General features: G+C 41.8%; 1 protein-coding gene across 14 annotated transcripts in view; it reads left to right on the forward strand.

Moving 5' to 3' along the window:
* Nucleotides 1-19,683, forward strand: part of Ltbp1 (latent transforming growth factor beta binding protein 1) — a 387,033-nt gene that overhangs the window by 290,246 nt on the left and 77,104 nt on the right. For all 14 annotated transcript variants that reach the window (XM_006524348.4, XM_030249831.1, XM_006524350.4 and 11 more), the window contains 4 exons: nucleotides 499-618; nucleotides 14,431-14,553; nucleotides 17,251-17,373; nucleotides 19,278-19,400. In XM_006524348.4, the coding sequence (XP_006524411.1) occupies nucleotides 499-618; nucleotides 14,431-14,553; nucleotides 17,251-17,373; nucleotides 19,278-19,400 (489 nt within the window). The remainder of the gene's footprint in view (nucleotides 1-498; nucleotides 619-14,430; nucleotides 14,554-17,250; nucleotides 17,374-19,277; nucleotides 19,401-19,683) is intronic.

A 19,683-nucleotide genomic window follows, 5' to 3' on the forward strand; every position in this document is an offset into this window, starting at 1 on the left:
AATGGGAGAGCTTCTTCTAGAAAAATTTTGCAGTATCTGGTGAGTTCATTCTCTTCTCCTTCTCTTTATACTCCTAAGAGTTCATCTAATGTGATACTAATTTACTCAATCCTAGAACGCCTTCTGTTCTATGGAAGCAAAAGCGACGGTATGTCTCTGGAGAAAACCTCCACTGGATAGACATGTGGCCTCCTCACTCTCATCCTCATTGTTTGTGTTTCTTTCTGGCAAGCTTTGCGATCACTTGAAAGATTTGGTCCATGGTGTGGCCCCAGACAACCCACTGACTCCCAAGTGGAAACGGCCACCCTTCCAAAGTGTAGCTGCAACCAGCTTTATCTGTGTGCTCCTGTTGGATATTTGCCACTAGACCCAGAGCCCCACCTAATTATCTTCTTTCCTGAAATATAAGATCTTTTTCTCACTCTCATGATGAAATTCAGTGCTCGTGTTGGGCTTCTGATAAAATGCTCACTACCTAACTTCCCAATTTTTCAGATATTGATGAGTGTCTGAAGCCAAGCACTTGTCCCGAGGAACAGTGTGTGAACACCCCGGGCTCTTACCAGTGTGTGCCCTGCACAGAGGGGTTCCGCGGCTGGAATGGACAATGCCTTGGTAGGTACCACCACACCCCCATCAGGATTTCGTTTCTTTGAAAATAAAAGCGAAATTTAAGAGATGACTGTGGTTCTCAAAAGAGTTTTGAGTAATTTTTAATCATGGAGGATGTAAGAGAATGAGTTGGCGCAGGGGAAATGAAGTTCTAGAAGGGACAAATAGTTCTGAGGGACCCAAACTATCCCTAATAAGATCTTAAACAAAATAAAACAAAATGGTCAACATTACAGGAAAGGAAGATGGAGAGGAAAAGGCATAGAAAGGGAAGGGCATGCCCACAATCCCAGCTCTTTGGGAGGCAGAAGCAGAAGGATTGTTGTTTACCAGCCTAGGGTACCTAGCAAGATCTCTCAAAATGGCTGGAGACGTAGCTCAGTGGTAGCGCTCTTGCCTAGCTTGTGTAAGTTCCTGCGTTCAATTTCTAGTACTGGACTAAAGGGTAGAAGATGTAGTGAGGTGGAGTGGAAGAGGGAGAGGCAGGGCACAGCCAGAAGCTGGCATGGCATACACGGAGCTGAAACCAAGGTAGGACTCCAGGAGCTGAAGAAGAGACAGCCTCTGTGTTACTGGGGTCCTCTGCCCTTGTGCATCTGTTTGCCTGTGATTATTTTGTTTCAAGCTGAGCTCTTAGTTCTGGGAGGAAGTTTTCAGTTGTCAAGAGCACAGGATGCTCTTGCCAAGGACACTGGTTCAGTTCCCACAACCCACATGGCATCTCACAACTAACCTGTCACTCCAGTTGACCCCAGTTCCAGGGTTCCGTTACCATCATCTGGCCTTGGGAGCACAGCATACATTTGGTTCACATACATACATGCAAGAAAATACTTAGATATATAAAGATTTAAGAAAATAAGTCTCTTTTTATAGAAGTTGACATCTTTCTACTTTATGCCAGAACTTTGAATGTGTGAGTTTAGCATATCACTCGTTCCTACTTTAATATCCCCCCAATTATGTAGTAAACACACACACACACACACACACACACACACACACACACACACACACACACACAAAATGGTATCACATACTGAAATATATTGAGAGGCAAAACCGATCATAAAACAGTGTGCTCTCAAATACTTCTTAATGAACATTTAAATGGGTAAGGAAGGGAGACCATTTCTGAGAGGGCAAGATGTGTGCCAGAGGCTTAGGAAAAGATGAACTTGATTGTGCAGAGTAAGGCCAAAGTAGTTGATCTCAGAGAACAGAGAAAACATGCTGCAAGATGTAGGGATGGAGGAGGCAGGGCCTTCCACTCAGTCACACATGTTGATTTGTATTCTGCGAAGTTTGGGAAGACATTCAGGTGCTTTAGAGGGACAAAGATTAGTTGGCAACAGAGGCACCCCCAATGTCAGAGCTTTGGCTTCAGCACCAGACATCAGGACCTGTGTAGTCATTGTTGCTGGTACAGTTGCCATTGTCCTAAAACACTACCTACATTCCCATCTCCATCCCATCTCCATCCCCGTCTGCATCCACATCCCCAAGAAGCTCCAACCAATGGCACTGTGAGATGTATGTCTTTGAGGAAAAGAAGAAAAGGTTTCTGTCCATTCACTGTTTATTGACAAGCAGTGATCCCTTTCATTGGTGCTACTCAGAAAGCGCACTGGGTTTTAGTTTTCCCATCCGACATAGGTTTCTGAGTTCTTTTGGTGTTCTCATTTTCACACACTGGTGTGTACCACCCAGAAACTGTGCCTTAACTAACCATAGTTCACAAGAGTACAAACACATCCTGACTCGTGGATTCACTAATGTTATGTGTCTACTCAAACTGATGAGTAAGCAAGCAATGCTTCTTGAGTAGAAATAACGGTGTAGCCATTGTTGCTGGTACAGTTGCCTTATTCTAAAACACCATATACATTCCCATCTGCATCCTATCTACATCCCATCTACATCCCCGTCTGCATCCACATCACCAAGAAGCTCCAACCAATGGGACTGTAGTTCCTATAGTTCGGTCTGTTGCTCAGCTAGACCAGAGTCACACTTGTGCTCCTTGTCTGCCTTGCTGTCTGTCTTCTTTCTTCCATGATTAAGGACAGGCAGTGTGCTTTCTCCTTCCGCTTTGGGCAGAATGTCAGGCTCTATAATACATAGATCAAGATCTGCTTCCAACATAGAGTTACCACTCCTTCATTGTTCATATTAAACTGGCCACACTCTTCAATTTCCCACGAGGGATTTTTATAGTACTGAAATCTATTTTTCCATCTTAATCTTTTCATTAGAAATAGAGTTTCCAGGGTTGAAAAAGATGAGAGGGAATGAAAGCAGATAACTTTATACCCATGGATATATTTTATTTCAAAACCTATTAGAGGTGGTTTGGGTCAGTAAGAATTATTTGCTCCTTTTAGAACTTCCTGGTCTCCATGCCAACTCATCTTGCGCATGCCACCATGACACACACACACACACACACACACACACACACACACACGTAGGGGGCTGTGACAGAGAGCAATCTGGGTTGAATTCTAAAAGTTTCAGACAATGCTAATGAATGTCGAGCTCTACCTTCTTGTGCCTTTACTTTTCAGCTCTCACCTCCATACGTGGGTACTCTAAATTGCTTTTTAGAAAGTGCAATGTTAGCCAAGCATAATAACACGTGCCTTAATATCAGCTTCTCTGAGGGTAAAACAAGAGGAATATGAATTTGAGGACAGCCTGAGACACAAAGCAAGTTCCAGGCCAGCCTGAACTGTTTATTGAGACTGAATCCCAAACCAGTCCTCTTTCCCAGTGGTTCTCAACCTGTGGGCCACATCCCCTTTGGGGGGGTTCAAGTGACCCATTCACAGGGGTCACCTAAGACCATTGGAAAATACAGATATTTACATTACAATTGATAACAATAGCAAAAGTACATTTAAGAAGTAGCAATGAAGTAAGTTTTGGTTGGGGGTCACCACAGCATGAAGAACTGCATTAAAGGGCTGCAGCATTAGGAAGGCTGCAAGCCACTGCCCTAGTCCCAGGAGGACCTGCCCTGCATTTTGAGTTGAGCAAATGGTTCCGTGTCTAGGCATATGTTTATTTGTTCTTTCAGTGAGTATTTCTAGTGCCTCCTGGGCACCGGGCATTTGAGAATAAACAACATAGAGTTCCTTTTCTCAGGGTCCTTGTTCTCTGGGGTTCAGCCGAACAACTCAACTATGAAATGCACAGGAGTCAACAGCTATGAGTTTCATGAAGAAAGAAAAATGAATCTAAAGGACAGAGGGAGTAGATGGGGAGTATTAAAGATGAGACTCTGGTGCTCAGACTATTCAGGCAACATCTTATAAGATAATCTCCACTAATCACTTATTTCTCTCTTAATAGTTACCAGTGGGTCTATTTGATATAAAATTATTATAAATATATTTGTCTCATTTGCATATATGTGTGTACATGCATGTTTAAGGGTGTCATGGTATCCAGGCAGAGGTCAGAGGACAACCTGTGAGAGCTAACGCTCTCCATCCATGTGGGTTCCGGGCATCAAACTCAGGTCTTTCAGCTTGATATTTGTTTCTTTAAAGATCTTAAGAGTTCAGATAAGTTATTATAGTCTCATTTGCCTGTTTTTCTTCCTTTTTAATTGAAATTTTTATGTAAAAACATTAAATATCCTGTAGTCACATTTCTTTGGAAGAAAATCTAGGTGTGGCACTCATTAGTTGCCATCTCTAGAGAAGACAGTCCCTAACCACAAGACTATGGTGTTTCAGGACACTAGTGGTCTCCTTTCATAGTCTATTTTTTAATACTAATAGATTCAAACAAATCTGACATCTTACATACTATCATTTAAATTGGCCTTTTTTTCATAACTTGTCTATTTGCATGTCAATTAGACTTTTTTTCTGTTACAAGACTTCATTAAGTCTTGGGGCCGGAGAGATGCTTGTGATTAGAGCAGATACTGCTTTTGCAGAGGACTCCTCTTCAATCCCCAGCATCCATGCAGAGGCTCCCAACCATCAGTAACTACAGTTCCAGGGGATCCAGCTCCCTCTGCTGATTCCTAAGGCACTGAACATACAACATCCACTAACATGCTCGTGGGCAAAGCACTCATATAGATAACCAAAAATAAATCAATCTTTAAAAAGAGAATTTCCTTTAAAAATTAAAAAGAAAAAAAAATAACTATATCCACACAAAGACTTGAGGTGGATGAAAATGGCACGAAGGAACTTTTTATCCGGCCTGCTAAGTAAAAATTAATTTAAGAATCTATTCTAGCCCTTATATTCTCAGGGATTTGTTTGTTGATATGTTTTTAATCTGAGTGAATGCTGAACTGGCTAAGGTCACTCATGACCTGCCTGGGTTTGTACACTCCACTCTGATGCTACCTACCTATCGACACAGCTCCTGGTTTATGAATGGAAAAAGAGCGTATGTCATGATAGGTGAGCCTTGGGTGGTGTTGACTGGGGTGGGGCTGTCTTGTTCCTGTGCTTGACACAGGGTGATTCCTTCCTTACCGGCTACCGTTCACTTCAGACATCCGTGGGGGCCTTGCTCTACCTAGCACGTCATCTTTTAGTTTCTTTTGTCAGCTGTCCTTGCTATTCTCCCTCCCTAGCCTCTTCCTGAGCCGTAGATTTCACTCCTCTCCCGATGGCCGTTCTTAGCATTAATGCTTTGCTCCTTGGATCTGGCCTTTGGTCTGCTCTTGTTGCCAGACTGGTTCAGTCTTCAATGACTGTTTCATCACTCTAGGTTGGAGCCAGTTCCCACTGGCTGTTGAAACCAGGGAAGGCAGCCTGGCAGGTCATCAGCTTACAGGTCAACAACTTCTCTTATGGAGTGCCTGATGAGAGCCATTCCCCAGGGGCTGCTTTGACAGTTCATTCTGAAGTCTCTCTGCAATTAAATGGGAGTTGAGCCACGTGATCATTATCTGTAAAATACCAAGGAAAGATTGAAACATCTTTATATAGCCATACAAATCACCAGAATTCAATAAGGGATATGAAACACTTGGTCTGACATATGATTGGGTTCAATAAGTAGAACTCCCCAGCCATATTGTCTCTTTATGACAGTTATCCTGAAATATGAAACACGGCAGTCCTGTATAGAGTGAATATGTCACATTCTCTGTTCTTGAAATAACTGTGCCACTTTGGCTTTCTTCAACCCCACAGCATGTAAGTGTTTACTCTTCCCCTGTTATTGGAACTTTCTTCCTTCCTTCCTTCCTTCCTTCCTTCCTTCCTTCCTTCCTTCCTTCCTTCCTTCCTTCCTTCCTTTCTTTCTTTCTTTTCTTTCTCTCTCTCTTTCTAGCTCTATGGGTTTTTAAATTTTATTTATTTTTTTACACCCTATATTTTATTCACAATATTATTTATTTTTATTTATACGAGCACACTGTAGCTATCTTCAGACACACCAGAAGAGAGTATCAGATCTCATTACCGATGGTTGTCAGCCACCATGTGGTTGCTGGGAACTGAACTCAGGACCTCTGGAAGAGCAGTCAGTGCTCTTAACTGCTGAGCCATCTCTCCTTTTTTATATGAACTAATTGTGTGGTTTCATCTTAACACTTTAGCCTTCTTATATGGATAGGGTATACATCTTAGGGATTGAGATACATCTCTGTGGACTCATTAATGATTCCTAATGACCATTGGGCTTTGTGATAGGTTGGGCTTTTATATTAGTGCTACTGTTCCTCTTTTCACCCATTCTTCTGTATGCACACCCTCATGCCTCAGAACGCTTAGCTCTTGGCAGTGTGCGTCCCACCCTTAGGTTCATTTTAGTGTCTTCCTTAGAGTTGAGTCTGTGACCATGTAACTTAGGAGCATCAGTTGCCTGAGCTTTATCAGAGTGTACTTCTTTGTTGATCTCTTTGGGCTAACAGCCTAGCTCCCAAGAAAGCCTTCTCAGTGTGGTTTGGCCTGTGGCATTTGAATAGCTTAGCATTCACAGTCTTGACCAGGCTCAGAGCCCTAGTAGAATAAACATAGAGAACACATTGTTTACAACTTGTGTTAAGAATCTGTGTCTCAGAGATAGCTTTTGGGGCATGTGTGCGTGTTTCTACATGGCTCTGGAACTGAAGACTCGGTGCTATAGAAGCCTTTTGACTTAATATAGTAGATGAGTAAACACCAGCCTTATGCTTTGCTCATTGTATGGCAAAGGAGTCTTCTAATCAATGCCGTCTTTACTGAGCTCTAGACTGTGTATCCATGGATGTGAGAGAAGACACAAAAGTGTGGAAACAACAAAATTCACAACTCTATTATTTTGTTTAATTTACCAGCAAAGGGATGGGTTTCCTGATAGCGTTTAGGTGTATGGGGCTAACAGATTTTGTTTTTGTTATTTTGTTTATTTTATATATGTATATAAATAATGTCTATAAATATGATATATATTTAATTACCCCCCCACATTGCCCTTAACTTAAGATTTCTTCCTTCCCTTTTCATGGTCCCCTTTAAACACACACACACACACACACACACACACACACACACAGAGAGAGAGAGAGAGAGAGAGAGAGAGAGAGAGAGAGAGAGAGAGAGAGAGAGAGAAAGAGAGAGAGAGAGGTATCTCATATATGTCTTATTGAGTCTGGATTATTTTGCTTAACAAAATGACTTTTGGCTCCACTATTTTTCTACAGTTTCATTTTTTATGACTAAATGAAAGATCATGCGTATATAGCTACATTTATTGGTTAACTTGTTGGCCTAGATCAGAGCTAGTTGCAATTCCCAGCTATTATGAGTAGTTCAGTGATAGACACGAATGGACACTCACTCTAACTGTCTTAGATTGCTTTGGAAATATACACAGGACTGTTATATTTGAGCCATCCTGTAATTCTGGCTTTAGTCTTTTGAGAAATATTCGTATTGATTCCCACAGAGTCTGTACCAGTTGTCATCCTCACCAGCCTCTTTCCTCACATCCTCACCAGGTTTGATGGTCATTTCTTTTCTGGTGAGATGGTGAGATGGAATCTCAAGACAGTGTTATTTCTCTGTGTCTAAGGTGTTGACACCTTTTCAAGTATCCACTGGCCATTTGTGTTTCTTTTCAGAGCTGTCTAGTCATTTCATTGGCCCCATGTATTGGATGAAGTACTGGTATTTTTCTATTTAATTTTTATACTTCTCCATATATTCTAGGTAGCAATCTAATGTCTGATGTATGACTGGCAAAGATACTTTTCTCAGAATTCTGTAGGTAGTCTACTTTTGTGATTATTTCTTTTGCTATGTTGAAGCCTTACCATTCTGTAAAATACCATTTGTCAATTCTTGGGGTTGTTACTTGTGCTACTGGGGTCCTGTTCAGAAAATCCTTGGCTATGGCTATGTCTTAAATGTTTTCTCTATGTTTTCTCCTAACAGTTTCAGAGTGTCAGGTCTTACAAGAAAGTCTTTGATCTGTTCTGAACTGAGATATGGTGAGAGATATGCATCTAGCTTCCTTCTCCAACTTGTAGATATCCAGGTTTCCGAACATTCCTAAAGAGGCTCTCTTCTCTAATCGTGTTTGTGGCATCTTTGTCAAACCTTTGTGGCTGTCATTATGTGGGTGGTTTCAATGTCTTCCATTCTGTTCCAGTGGCCTACATATATTTTTATGCTAATACCAGTTTTGTTACAATGGCTCTGTAGTATAATTTGAGATCAGCTAGTGTTGGTAGCCACATCATTGCTCTTTCTGCTTAGGATTGACCTGATTATTTGTGGTTCTTTGCATATGAACTTTAGAATTTATCTCTAGTTGTATAAAAAGATGTAGTTTGAAGTACATTGTGTATTCAGTTTGCTTTTACTACTACAGCTGTTGTCACAGTGTTAATTCTGCCAACCCCTGAGCATGGGAAGACTTTCTGTCTTCTGTTGTTTTCTTCCAGTTTTTCTTTAGTATTTTAATGATTTCAATGTAGAATTATTTCACCTCCTTAGGGAAAAAAATTCTGCTTTTGGAGACAGAAACTACAGCTGTGTGACCAAGAATAGAAATGTCTCTTTATATAGTTTTGACTTGAGCAAGTTTCTCACTTGGTCCTCCACAGCCATCAGCCCGTGGGACAGATACAAGGGTTGAGTCTCAAACAGATTAATCATCTTATTGGAAGCCACATGTAGTAAGAAACAGGATTAAAACAAAATCTCTGGTCCTTTGTCTACAAATTTGTATAAAATCATGGGCACCCCTCATCTACACTCAGCAAATTAATGAGCAAAGCCATATAAAAGGAACAATTATGGGAATTAAAATCTTCATAGGAAGGACAAAGCTGGAGTCAGCCTCTGTAAACTGCCAGCTATGGCTAAGGAGTTTTGGAAGTTCTTCTGCAACATCCTTAACCATGGCAGCCTTTCCCTGAAGAGTAGTAGTCTTCCTTAGGGAAGTGAGTGAGGTAGGAAGCCTGTGGCTGGATGAATGCAGTTAAGGATTGATTTTCTGAGGTCATCCTTGGCTGCTTGTGTAGGATGGAGAGAGTCTTGGCTCCTTTCAAGTTCTAAAAAGAAGAGTGATTCTCTGTCAGTTGTGTAGCAGGTTCTTGTCAGCAGCTTACTATTTCATAGTTTTTAAACTTCATCAGAATTGACAGGGCCTAAGCTCCTGGGATTTGCTGCACCTTCAGCACAGCTGAGATGGCCTCACCATGTTGGCACAATCAACATCTGTGTCTCATTTCTCCATGGTCCGTTTCCTGTCAAATACATTCTCCTATCTTTCCTATGAAAAATAACCCATGGAGAAGAGTTTAGGGGTCACTGCATTGAGGACACATTTGGGTGAGGGGGTGGTTAGCCTCTGCATTTATGTGACTTTATTACTGGAATATGGCACTCCTGTTTTTAGTTCAAAAGGATTACATTGCCTGGAGTCTATGTGGGTGACTAAGGAATTAATTGTGGTTGGATGGATTCAGAGAAATGATTGCCTCATATTGTTGACAGATTCATCTCCTTGAGAATACAGGAAATAATGCATGTAGATTACTGCTCTGGGACAAATTCTAGCAAGTTCCAAGGAACTGACAGGTGATGTGTAAGACTCAGATTAGTCCAAGGAGAGCATAAATGGGAGGAGAGAGCCTCCTGAGTCTCTCTGCACCTGGTAGCTCATGCCCAACAATCAGGGATTTGAGACAATATGTTCTGAAGATCTTAGAAACATTCAAAAGGCATTCCTGACTCACATGAATTACATCCCAAGGCAGTAAGAATTAGCAAGGTGGGACTGCTGGTCAGCTGGGAGACATCTTGGTGAAATTGTGGGGAATGGAAAGTTGCCAGAGGGCTGAGGGAGGTGCATGCCCTCATCTTCCCAGAAAGAGAAAAGAAGGTAGAGTGGGGGGGGGGGGGTTACCCACCACCGATCTGCATGTTAATCTTGACAAAGTGTTGTAGAATGTTTGGTTCAAACAATGATGTAGAAGGTTTTTAAAAGGAAAAAGAATGCTCTAAGAGCTAGCCAGAGTTTATTAAGGACAAGTCATTTCTGGGTAATAGAGGCCTCAAGTAACACACCCTGCTGGCCTGGTATCCCTAGTGTGAACAAAGCATTTCTCAATCTCTCAGGACTCTGCAGTTGATAAGGATCAATTTGGAACTGGTGGTAGCATAATGAGATGTCTACATAAATCTTTGAGCTGTTATAGCCAGAATTTCTGACCTTGTAAATAATTAACCTGGTAAACCTAAGGGGGAAAAAAAAACCTACATTTTCTTACTCTGAGAAATTCAGCTTAATTCACAAAATGGTAGACACTAAGTTGGTAAACCCTAACAGCTCCTGTGGAGTGTGGAACCCATTTGTCTATGGTTTTTTTTTCCTTGATAAATTTCCTATCCTGAGATAAGAAGCTAAGACTATTGGAATTCATTATGCAAATGCTTTGGAAGAATTTGGGTAATATGTATGTTCTGTATGACCATAGGCTATAGTAACATGAACTCTGAAGTCTAATATGGGAAACCAAGACATGATTACCTCCTTGTAAAAATGAGGTAATCCTGGTAGGGGAAGATGGTGGATTGGCAGAATCTATCTTGCTTCCTGTGGTATGTTGGTGGGAGACTATCCTAAGGGTTAGAAATAAGAAGTATGTTGCCTTAACCTTCTGTTGGCATCAAGACCCACACATGCTTGTCCTTGCCATAAAGGAAAGGCGAGATGCAGTCAGTTTTGTCTGTGAAGACTGTAAGGTACCTATGAGAGAGTAGGGCAGTGTTCAGTAGGCTGACTAGCTGGATGTAGGGATCTATGGGCTGGAGAAGAATCCTGGCTTCGAGATACATTATGGAGTTTGCTTTGTTCTGCGCGTTTCAGTTAAGCGTTTATGTCCTGCTGCTCTCTATCTACCTCCCCTCTTTGTAGAAATCCCTTGGGGAATTCTCTGTTGCACGTTATTCCCTCTAGAGCTTAATCTCCATGAAGGCCACGGACCTGATTGACTCTAACTGGTATGTCTACAAGAAATGGCTGGTTCCATGCAATTTTTTCTCTAATAAGTAAAGAATAGACAATTAAAAACTACTCTAGCTATTACACAGCATTCTATTTCATCATTAATCATGGTGGTAGCTTTCAAAAAAAAAAAAAAGGCAACATTGTAAGTATCCCATGCATGGCAATCCACAGTGTCTGCAATTTAAATAAAATATGGCCTTAGGAATAGACATCGCTGTTGCATTCTATGGCTCTGTAAATCACTTTTTCTGGGGCATGAGTAATTAAACAGAGAGTCCATACATTTCTGAACTTGTTAACATTTTTGAAACCAAACCAGATACTAGACACGACATTCTCTCGCTGCTGTCTGGAATTTACGTGCCCGTGTCTAGGCTCGTTCTTTTCCACTATTTACTCTGGCTCCAACTCTTGGCATCCTCTTTCAAGTTGTTTGCTCTCGGTGTTTACAAAAGTCGGTTCCCACAAGCAAAGAAAGGGTGGGGAATGAGGCGGCCTGGAAGTGCTGCTTTCTGTTGTTAGAAACTCAGATCTGTGTGCTGTAATTGGGGTTATTTTTGAAAGCAACGGTGAATTCCGTGGGCAGTGCCAGTGGCTTCTTCCTGTGCACACATGGAATTCACGGTGCGCACTCTCACAGACGGGCCTCTGCTGTGTGTTAAGTCTAACTTTATTTCTGAGTTCTCCCTTAAGAGAGAAAACAGTCTTTGTAAAGTGCAAGGAAGACAAGAGCAATCCGAGCTCTGGGTTGCCAAATGAAGACAAAGACTCCGCTGGGCAGCTGATGCTCTGCCTTGTGTTGGTGAACAGGGAAAGATGAAAAGAAAGAAGGCTTTCAAGAGCCTTAATGATTTTGATGTTTTGATTAGGCTGGAGAGATGGTTTGGAAGTTAATTGTGTGTACTGCTCTTACAGAGAAGCTAAGCTCTGCTCCTAGCTCACAATTGCCTATATTTCCAACTAGGGGATGGGGTGGGGGTGGGGAGGATGGGGGTAGGGTTGGGGGGAGCATCATCTAACCTTTGTGGGCACTTACACTCATGTGCACATGCTCTCTCTTCACATACACACACACACACAATTTAAAATAAAAATAAATACTCCGGAGGCAGAGGCAGGCGGATTTCTGAGTTCGAGGCCAGCCTGGTCTACAAAGTGAGTTCCAGGACAGCTAGAGCTGTCAGAGAAACCCTGTCTTAAAAAAACCAAAAACCAAAAATAAACAAACAAACAAATAAACTTTTAATTATTATCTATTAAGTTATTTATTTACTTTATTTCTCAATTGCAGGATTGCAGCTCCCCTCCCCCCCCCCCCACAGTCCCTCTCACTTTCCCCCCACCTCTGACTCCTCCTCCCTTTCTCAGAAGAGGGAGGGCCTCCCCTGGATATCAACCAGTCTTGCCATATCGTGTTACAACCTGGGAACTTCAAGCCCTCTATTGAGACTAGACAAGGCAGCTCAGTTAGGGGAAAGGGATCCAAAGGCAGGCAATGGAGTCAGAGACAGTCCCTGCTCCTGCTGTCAGGGTCCCACATGAAGATCCAGCTGCGTAACTATTGCACATGTGCTCAGTGCTTAGGTCAATCCCATGCATACTGTCTGGCTGGCAGATCAGTCTCTATGAGTCTCCATGGGTCCAGGTTAGTAGATTCTGTAGGTTTTTATGATATCCTTGGTGCCTCTGGCTCTGGGGGGAAAAAAGATATTTTGATTAGGTTATAGGCTAAAAATACTTAGATTAAGTTGCTGTGACAAATGGAATTTTTATCAGTTCTGAGGCTTTTCTTCTTAGATTTTCAATGCTACACCCATGTATGTTCCCACAACAACTATAAGTGACTGACCCAAGAGCATTCAAATGGTCGCAGCAGCGTTCAAAACTGGGTTTGGGTGTATATGAAAGTTCACATGTACATGTAAACATGTGTGTGCATGTATGTGGAAGTCCAAGGTTGATCCTAGGAGTCTTCATCAATCAGTCTTGATTTTATATATTGAGGCAGCATATCTCATTGAACCCAGAGCTCGGTTTTGGTAGTCTGTCTGTTTTTCAGAGAATCCCTGTCTTTCCCTCCTGAGTGCTAGGATTACAGGAGGCCACCATGCCTGCCAACATTTACATAGGTTCTGGGATTTGAAATTCTGGTCCTCAAACTCGTATGGCAAACACTTTACCAGTTGGGCTTTCTCTCCAGTCCTCTTTCTTTTTAGCAGCAATATTCTAGTAAGAACTCAATGGCTGGCTATTAAATGAAATAAGTGAAAATTTAAACAGTTACTTTCAATATAAATATGGCTAGCAAATAATTTAAAATACTCCAAACTCATCCACTCTCTTTCACTGGTTTTAACTTTGTCTATGACAGAAACGAACTAAAGGGTTTTGTTATGTTTTGTTTTGTTTTTAATTGGCTTTGGGTTCAAACTTCAGAATCACCATTTTCTTTCTTTCTTTCTTTTTAAAATTGTATTTTAGTTCATGTATGTGAGTGTTTCATGTGGGTCTAGTACCCTGTAAGGTCAAAACTGAGCATCTGGTCCTCTGGAACTAGAGTTACCAATGTTGTATGAGTTCTGGGAATTGAACCTGGGTCCTCTGGAAGAGCCAATGCTCTTAACGATTAAATCACCACCCTAGCCCCAGAATCATCAAAATCTTCTAATCCCGTGACCTTGGATGAGTTACTGAGCTTCTCTAAGTGCCAGCTCCTTCCTCTCTGAAATGCCCTCCCCCTGTTAATTTTGCTACAGTTATGGAGAATATTCAGTGCAGCTCCATAAGTGGTAGTTTCTACTTTGCAGTTTCTGTTTGTATAATCTATGGGCTATCTTCTAGCTGCCGAATTAACCTATCAAGAAGCATCCCTGGATTGGTTTTTATCATGCCAATTCACTGCCCTATAGAGGTTTGTAAGAATTCCCCCCTTCAGTTATGGCTTTGTTGGCCCTGCATCTTTCTGGGCTCTGAGTCACTAGCTTTTGTCTGAAGGGCCTCCCATCCTCCTATACCCATCAACTCCCAGAATGGTCCCCAGACCTTCTCTAAGAGAGACCTTATCCTGCAGGACATACTGTCCTAAGATCCCCATCCCCACCTGCAGCCTCGCTCACAGCAGGCCGTCCTTGCTTTTACATTTGCTTGCTCAGGTCATTCAGTCCATTCTTCAGCCATAGTGAATGAGGCCCCCGAAGCAGCACACACAGCACAACAGCCGTGGCTTCCAGCTGGGACACCTGGGAAGTTGAACAAGCTGCCTGGTCTTCTGAAGGTTGATTCATACTCTCTTTCCCTCTCCTTGTTTCTTTCCATTATGCAACATTGTGCAAGATGTGGACGAGTGCCTGCAGCCAAAGGTCTGTACGAATGGTTCCTGCACCAACCTGGAAGGGTCCTACATGTGTTCCTGCCACAGGGGCTACAGCCCCACACCAGACCATAGACACTGTCAAGGTAATGCCATGGTCACACATCCCATTGTGTTTAAACTTCCTTCATGAGCAGAACTGAGTGGTTGGCCTTAAAAATGGATCATGCTACCTGTGTTTGTTTCCGTCCCTCTCCTTGAAGCATATTTGCTCCTTACTGCAGGTAAACTTGTAGTGGATTTAGAAATATCACAGCTCTTGAATGCTGTATGTGAAATGCATAGTTTTCATCTGACTTTTGTCAGTTGTATGTTATATACATTTTACATGCCCTTGTTAACTCTCCAAACATAATACTCCAATGTATTGTCACAGTTTTTCTAACTTCTCATTAAAACTAAAAACATTTTGGCAGATCTCTTATTAAAAAAACAAAAAAACAAAACCTCTATCTAAAATTATTTATCTGTAGGCTTAGAAATATTCAATAAACTGTCCTGAATATTTTTTACTATTACTATTTATTATTAAATAAGACAATATCCATTTCTAGTTCTTAAGTGGTATTTCTTTTAATTTTTAAAAGCTTATTTTTGTGCCAGGTGTTGGGGGCACACACTTTTAATCCTAGGACTCAAGAGGTAGAGGCAGGAGGATCTCTGTGAGTTCATGTCCAGCCTGGCTTACAGAGCTAGTTCCAGAACAGCCAAGGTTACACAAAGAAATCCTGTCTCAAACAGACAAACAAACAAACAAAAAACAAAAGAAAACAAGAAACCCAACTTTGCTCAGGTAACAGACAACTGCCAATCATACTGGAGGGAAAGGGCTATATAGGGATTGCTGGTAAACACTTTCAGATGCATTTTTGTATCTTTTTTTTTTGTATATTTTTTGGCTTTTAGAGCCAAGCAACAGTTGTATGTTGATCACAGAGCGTGGATGGCTTCTCTACAGCTCTCTTAGTCACTTTAGACATTGCAGTTTAGGTCAGCAAGGGCTAGAGACTTTGGCATCTGCTCCTCTTTTCCTACCCTCAGAGGCCTGTGGTTAGGTGGCGAAGAACAATTGTACCATGTTTTTAATCATTATGAATTCTTATGGATTGCTGGCTGTCCAGCTGAACATGCTCAGACTGGGATAATACAGGTGAAGCAAGACAGAATTGTCAATTAGGACAGACCAGCACAGTAGCTGTGTTTGTTACTTTCTGCCTTGCTGGGGAAAATGCGTGGAAAATGCAGCCCAAGAGAGGAAGGGCTTATTGTGAATCAGAGATTGAGAGTACAGTCCAGCAAGAGGGGTAAGTCTTGGCGGTAGGCACTCGAGATGTCTGGTCATGCTGTATCTACAGTCAGCAGGTGGGGGATGGGAGTGGATGAATGCTGGGGATAGACTTGCTGTCTCCTTTTTATACAGTTTGGCAGCTAGGATGGACCTTTCCATTCCAATTGACCTCATCTTGCCAATCCCTCCTACATGTGCTGAGAGATTTGTCACTGAGATGGTTCTAGATCATGTCAAGTTGACAAGCAGTATACATCCTTACAGTAGACAAAGAGAACCACATGGAAAACAAACCCGTTTTTGCTAGAAATGTCCAAGGAATAGATGAAATCGTGCTTTCCTGCCATCCTCTCTCTTCTTCTACATGCACTGATGCTTGGTGGCATTTCTCTGTAATGTTACACTTGTTCTCAGTTGCTCTAACTTTCGTCAGGGCTCTTTGTTCTTCTTCCAGGGTCATTTACTTTGTAGTTGATGTTTGGCCAGTATATAAAGATGGATTTCACTGTGACATTTTCATACACTGTTGGCACACTTCACTCTTCCCTTCTGCCCCCTTTCTCTACTCTCCTTTCTCTGATTCTTTCCAGAATATTGCTCTCCACTGCTTCATGGCGCACACTCTGTCACTCTCTCTGGTTTCTCCTCTACCCCCTTTGAGATCACTGCCATCCTCCCATCTCTACATCTATGCCCTAAATCCACACTCGTGTGTGCATGTCTATGTGTGTATACATAGAAATACATATTTACAGAGAAAGAGAGAGAGAAAGCAAGCTAGATTCATAATATGAAAGAAAACATGCAATATTTGTTTAGGGTTTTTTTTTTTTTTTTGAGGAAAGGTTTCACTGTGTATTCACAGAGATAGCAGTCATGGTCTTCCTCGTCCAACCTCTCCAAATGCTGGAATTGCAGGCCTGTGCCTGGATCACTGGATGCTTTCTATATTAAATCCTCAAGCACCACTTTCTCTCAGTCTCCCGTTATCATCATCTGTCACATACCTACCATGGTTGATGGTTTCAGTGTTACTTTGAGAAAGAGATTAGTCTTAGTTAACACAACTCTTTGACCTTACCGTTGAAGTTATAAAGAAAGTGTATTCTTCTGTTGCCTTCTGTACCTGCCCGAATTCGTATTTGTTTACCCATGATTGCTTTGTTTCTGTCTTTCATACGATAGAGTAGGCCTACAGAATCTAGTAGCTGTTACTGTGTGCTTTGTTTTCTGCCTTCCATTTTCAACTCTAAGCTGTTATGTCGCCTTTATGCTTTATTTGAAGTATTAGAGTAAGATTGTGCAGAGCTGTAACTTGCTTTTGGAATTATTGAACTTACACATTTCAACATACTGGGTGGGTAAAGTTTCTAGTGCTTAGCCAAAGTACTACTGTTTTATGGCAATAAGCCCAGACCACATTGTCAGGATTACCATTTTTCTCCTGTGGGTGAGACTCTTTCAGAAAACTAATTGTCATCATTTATGTTGACAGATATTGATGAATGCCAACAAGGGAATCTCTGCATGAATGGGCAGTGCAGAAATACCGATGGCTCCTTCCGGTGTACCTGTGGACAGGGCTATCAGCTGTCAGCAGCTAAAGACCAATGTGAAGGTAAGTGTGCGTGGCATGGTGAACTATTGAGACCAGGGTGAGTGACCTGGCCTATGTTGTTATAGTGTCAGAAACCTATGTAATTCCACATAAGTCAGACAAGTCAATAAAGCAAAATGAAGTGAGTTAAAGTAGAAAAATAAGGTATTGGTGGCCGATAGCCAAGCATCAGGATTAGGAAGAAAAGTTGTTGCTGTCTATGTAACTCCCTAGTACATAAAGTAGCTTCCATTTAAGAATTTAAATTAATTCTGACCTTTCATTGGGGTTTCACAATTAGGATGTTGTTATACTGGCCTGGCATTGTGCTTTAGCATGTTAATAATTTCAGTGTGTATTTAGCTTCAATATTTTTTGGCTGATTTTGGTACACTGAAATAATGTGCCCCTGTTCTCAGAGATAAAGACCCATCCATTAGCAAACCCGTCCACTGACAGTGTTAGAGAAGCAAGAGTACCTGATGATAAGTCCAGAGGCATCTCTATGACTGCTGTAGCCTTCTGCAGGCATCCCTTGCTAGAACATCAAGGGCCTAACCACTCTAGGAGCGCGCAATGGCAGGACATACACAAGCACATGCATAGACATGGCTAAGTTAAGCAACTTGCTCCAGAATCCCTCTTGCTATTTTTATCTTTATAATCCCAGAACCCATTTACTTATAAATGAGTGGATAGAGGCTACCACATTCAGAGACCTTTGCAAAGCCTCTCGGGTCCCATTCAGTGATGAGTCAGACATGTTCAGAACCACCTCTGAGCCAGATTATCAACATGGAAAAAACTACTTTAGTGGGTGAATGCTCTGATCATCTAATCAAAGATATGACTACCTGGGGGGGGGGGGGGGAATGAGCCAGATTCCTGTGGGAGTGATATGTGTGTTACATCTTATAGAAACACTGGCAAAAACGAGAGAGAGAGAGAGAGAGAGAGAGAGAGAGAGAGAGAGAGAGAAAGAGAGAGAGAGAGAGAGAGAGAGAGAGAGAGAAGAGAGAGAGAATGCTTTCAAATGTTAGAAAAAAATCTTCACAATTAATGTGATCTGAGTGCCAACCTCCAGCAAGAAGTTATCTAAAACGTCATAAAGAATGTGCTAAGCACAACCTCTGCCCTAGGAAGTCTGTTATTTCAGTGTAACAATGAAGGCAAAGCATTTGGATTCATGCAGTATATTCTGTGTCATATAAGTGTAGCTATGATACATGTCAGGTAAGTGTCTGAACGCAGGATCATGTGACTGAAACAAATGATACTCAAGTTGAGGATGTGTGTCTCCAGCAGGAATGAGTAGCAGTGTGGACTAGCAAATGATATGGAGGGGGGGGCGTTATTAGATTTGACCAGAATATCTTTTTTTTTAAGGAGATGGAGAATAGATGAGAATAGACGAATAGACATATTAAGGAATGACGCCTAGTTAGTTGCTCAGAGCCCAATAGGTAGATTAGAAATGCAAGGAAATGATGATGTGTGTGCTTGTACTACTTCAGAACAGAGGCCAACAAATCTTTTCTGTAATAAACCAAATATGAGACTATCCAGAGTGGTATTAAATGCAATGGTATTAGATCTAGCAGGTTAGATTTGGCCTGTGTATTACAACTTGGGGACCTTTGCTTTAGGGTGTTATAAGCCTGTGTGCTTCCCAACCCAGTATTAAAAGTGAATGTATCACAAATTACAGCAAAGTATTTGCTACCTATGTTTAAACAGTGAACCCTACATGTCCAGGCAGTTTACATTTTTGAGCTCTTCAGAATTCCCCCTATTGTAGAATGACCTTTAATTTGAGCTCAGTGCACATCGCTTAATGAAAGGTCTTGCTCAACTGTAAACCAGAAACTACCACCGTACCTATTCTGAGGCAAATGATGGGTTCCTCTGTGCTGTTTTTCTCACAGATATTGATGAATGCGAGCACCATCACCTCTGCTCTCACGGGCAGTGCAGGAACACAGAGGGCTCCTTCCAGTGTGTGTGCAACCAGGGTTACAGAGCATCTGTACTTGGAGACCACTGTGAGGGTGAGCATCACCTCCTGCCTCAGGACCAAAACATGGTACAGTCTGAGGCAATCTTTGTACCTGCTGAGTGGGAGCTCTGCTTTTGCCTTCATGAGGGTTAGCTCCCTGCAAAGTGTGTCTTCCAGTGCCATAGGAATGGGACAGAGAAACGAGGAGAGTACAGTACAGTCTTTGTACCAGTGGTGGATAGTTTAATCTGGGTGCGTGGTGCTGAACAGTAATACCTCATTTGTACAAAACTATCCTCCTAATGGCCCAACCAAGCAAACACAGCTTAATTTCT

Source organism: Mus musculus, chromosome 17 (assembly GCF_000001635.26).
Source record: "Mus musculus strain C57BL/6J chromosome 17, GRCm38.p6 C57BL/6J".
Taxonomy (NCBI): Eukaryota; Metazoa; Chordata; class Mammalia; order Rodentia; family Muridae; genus Mus; species Mus musculus.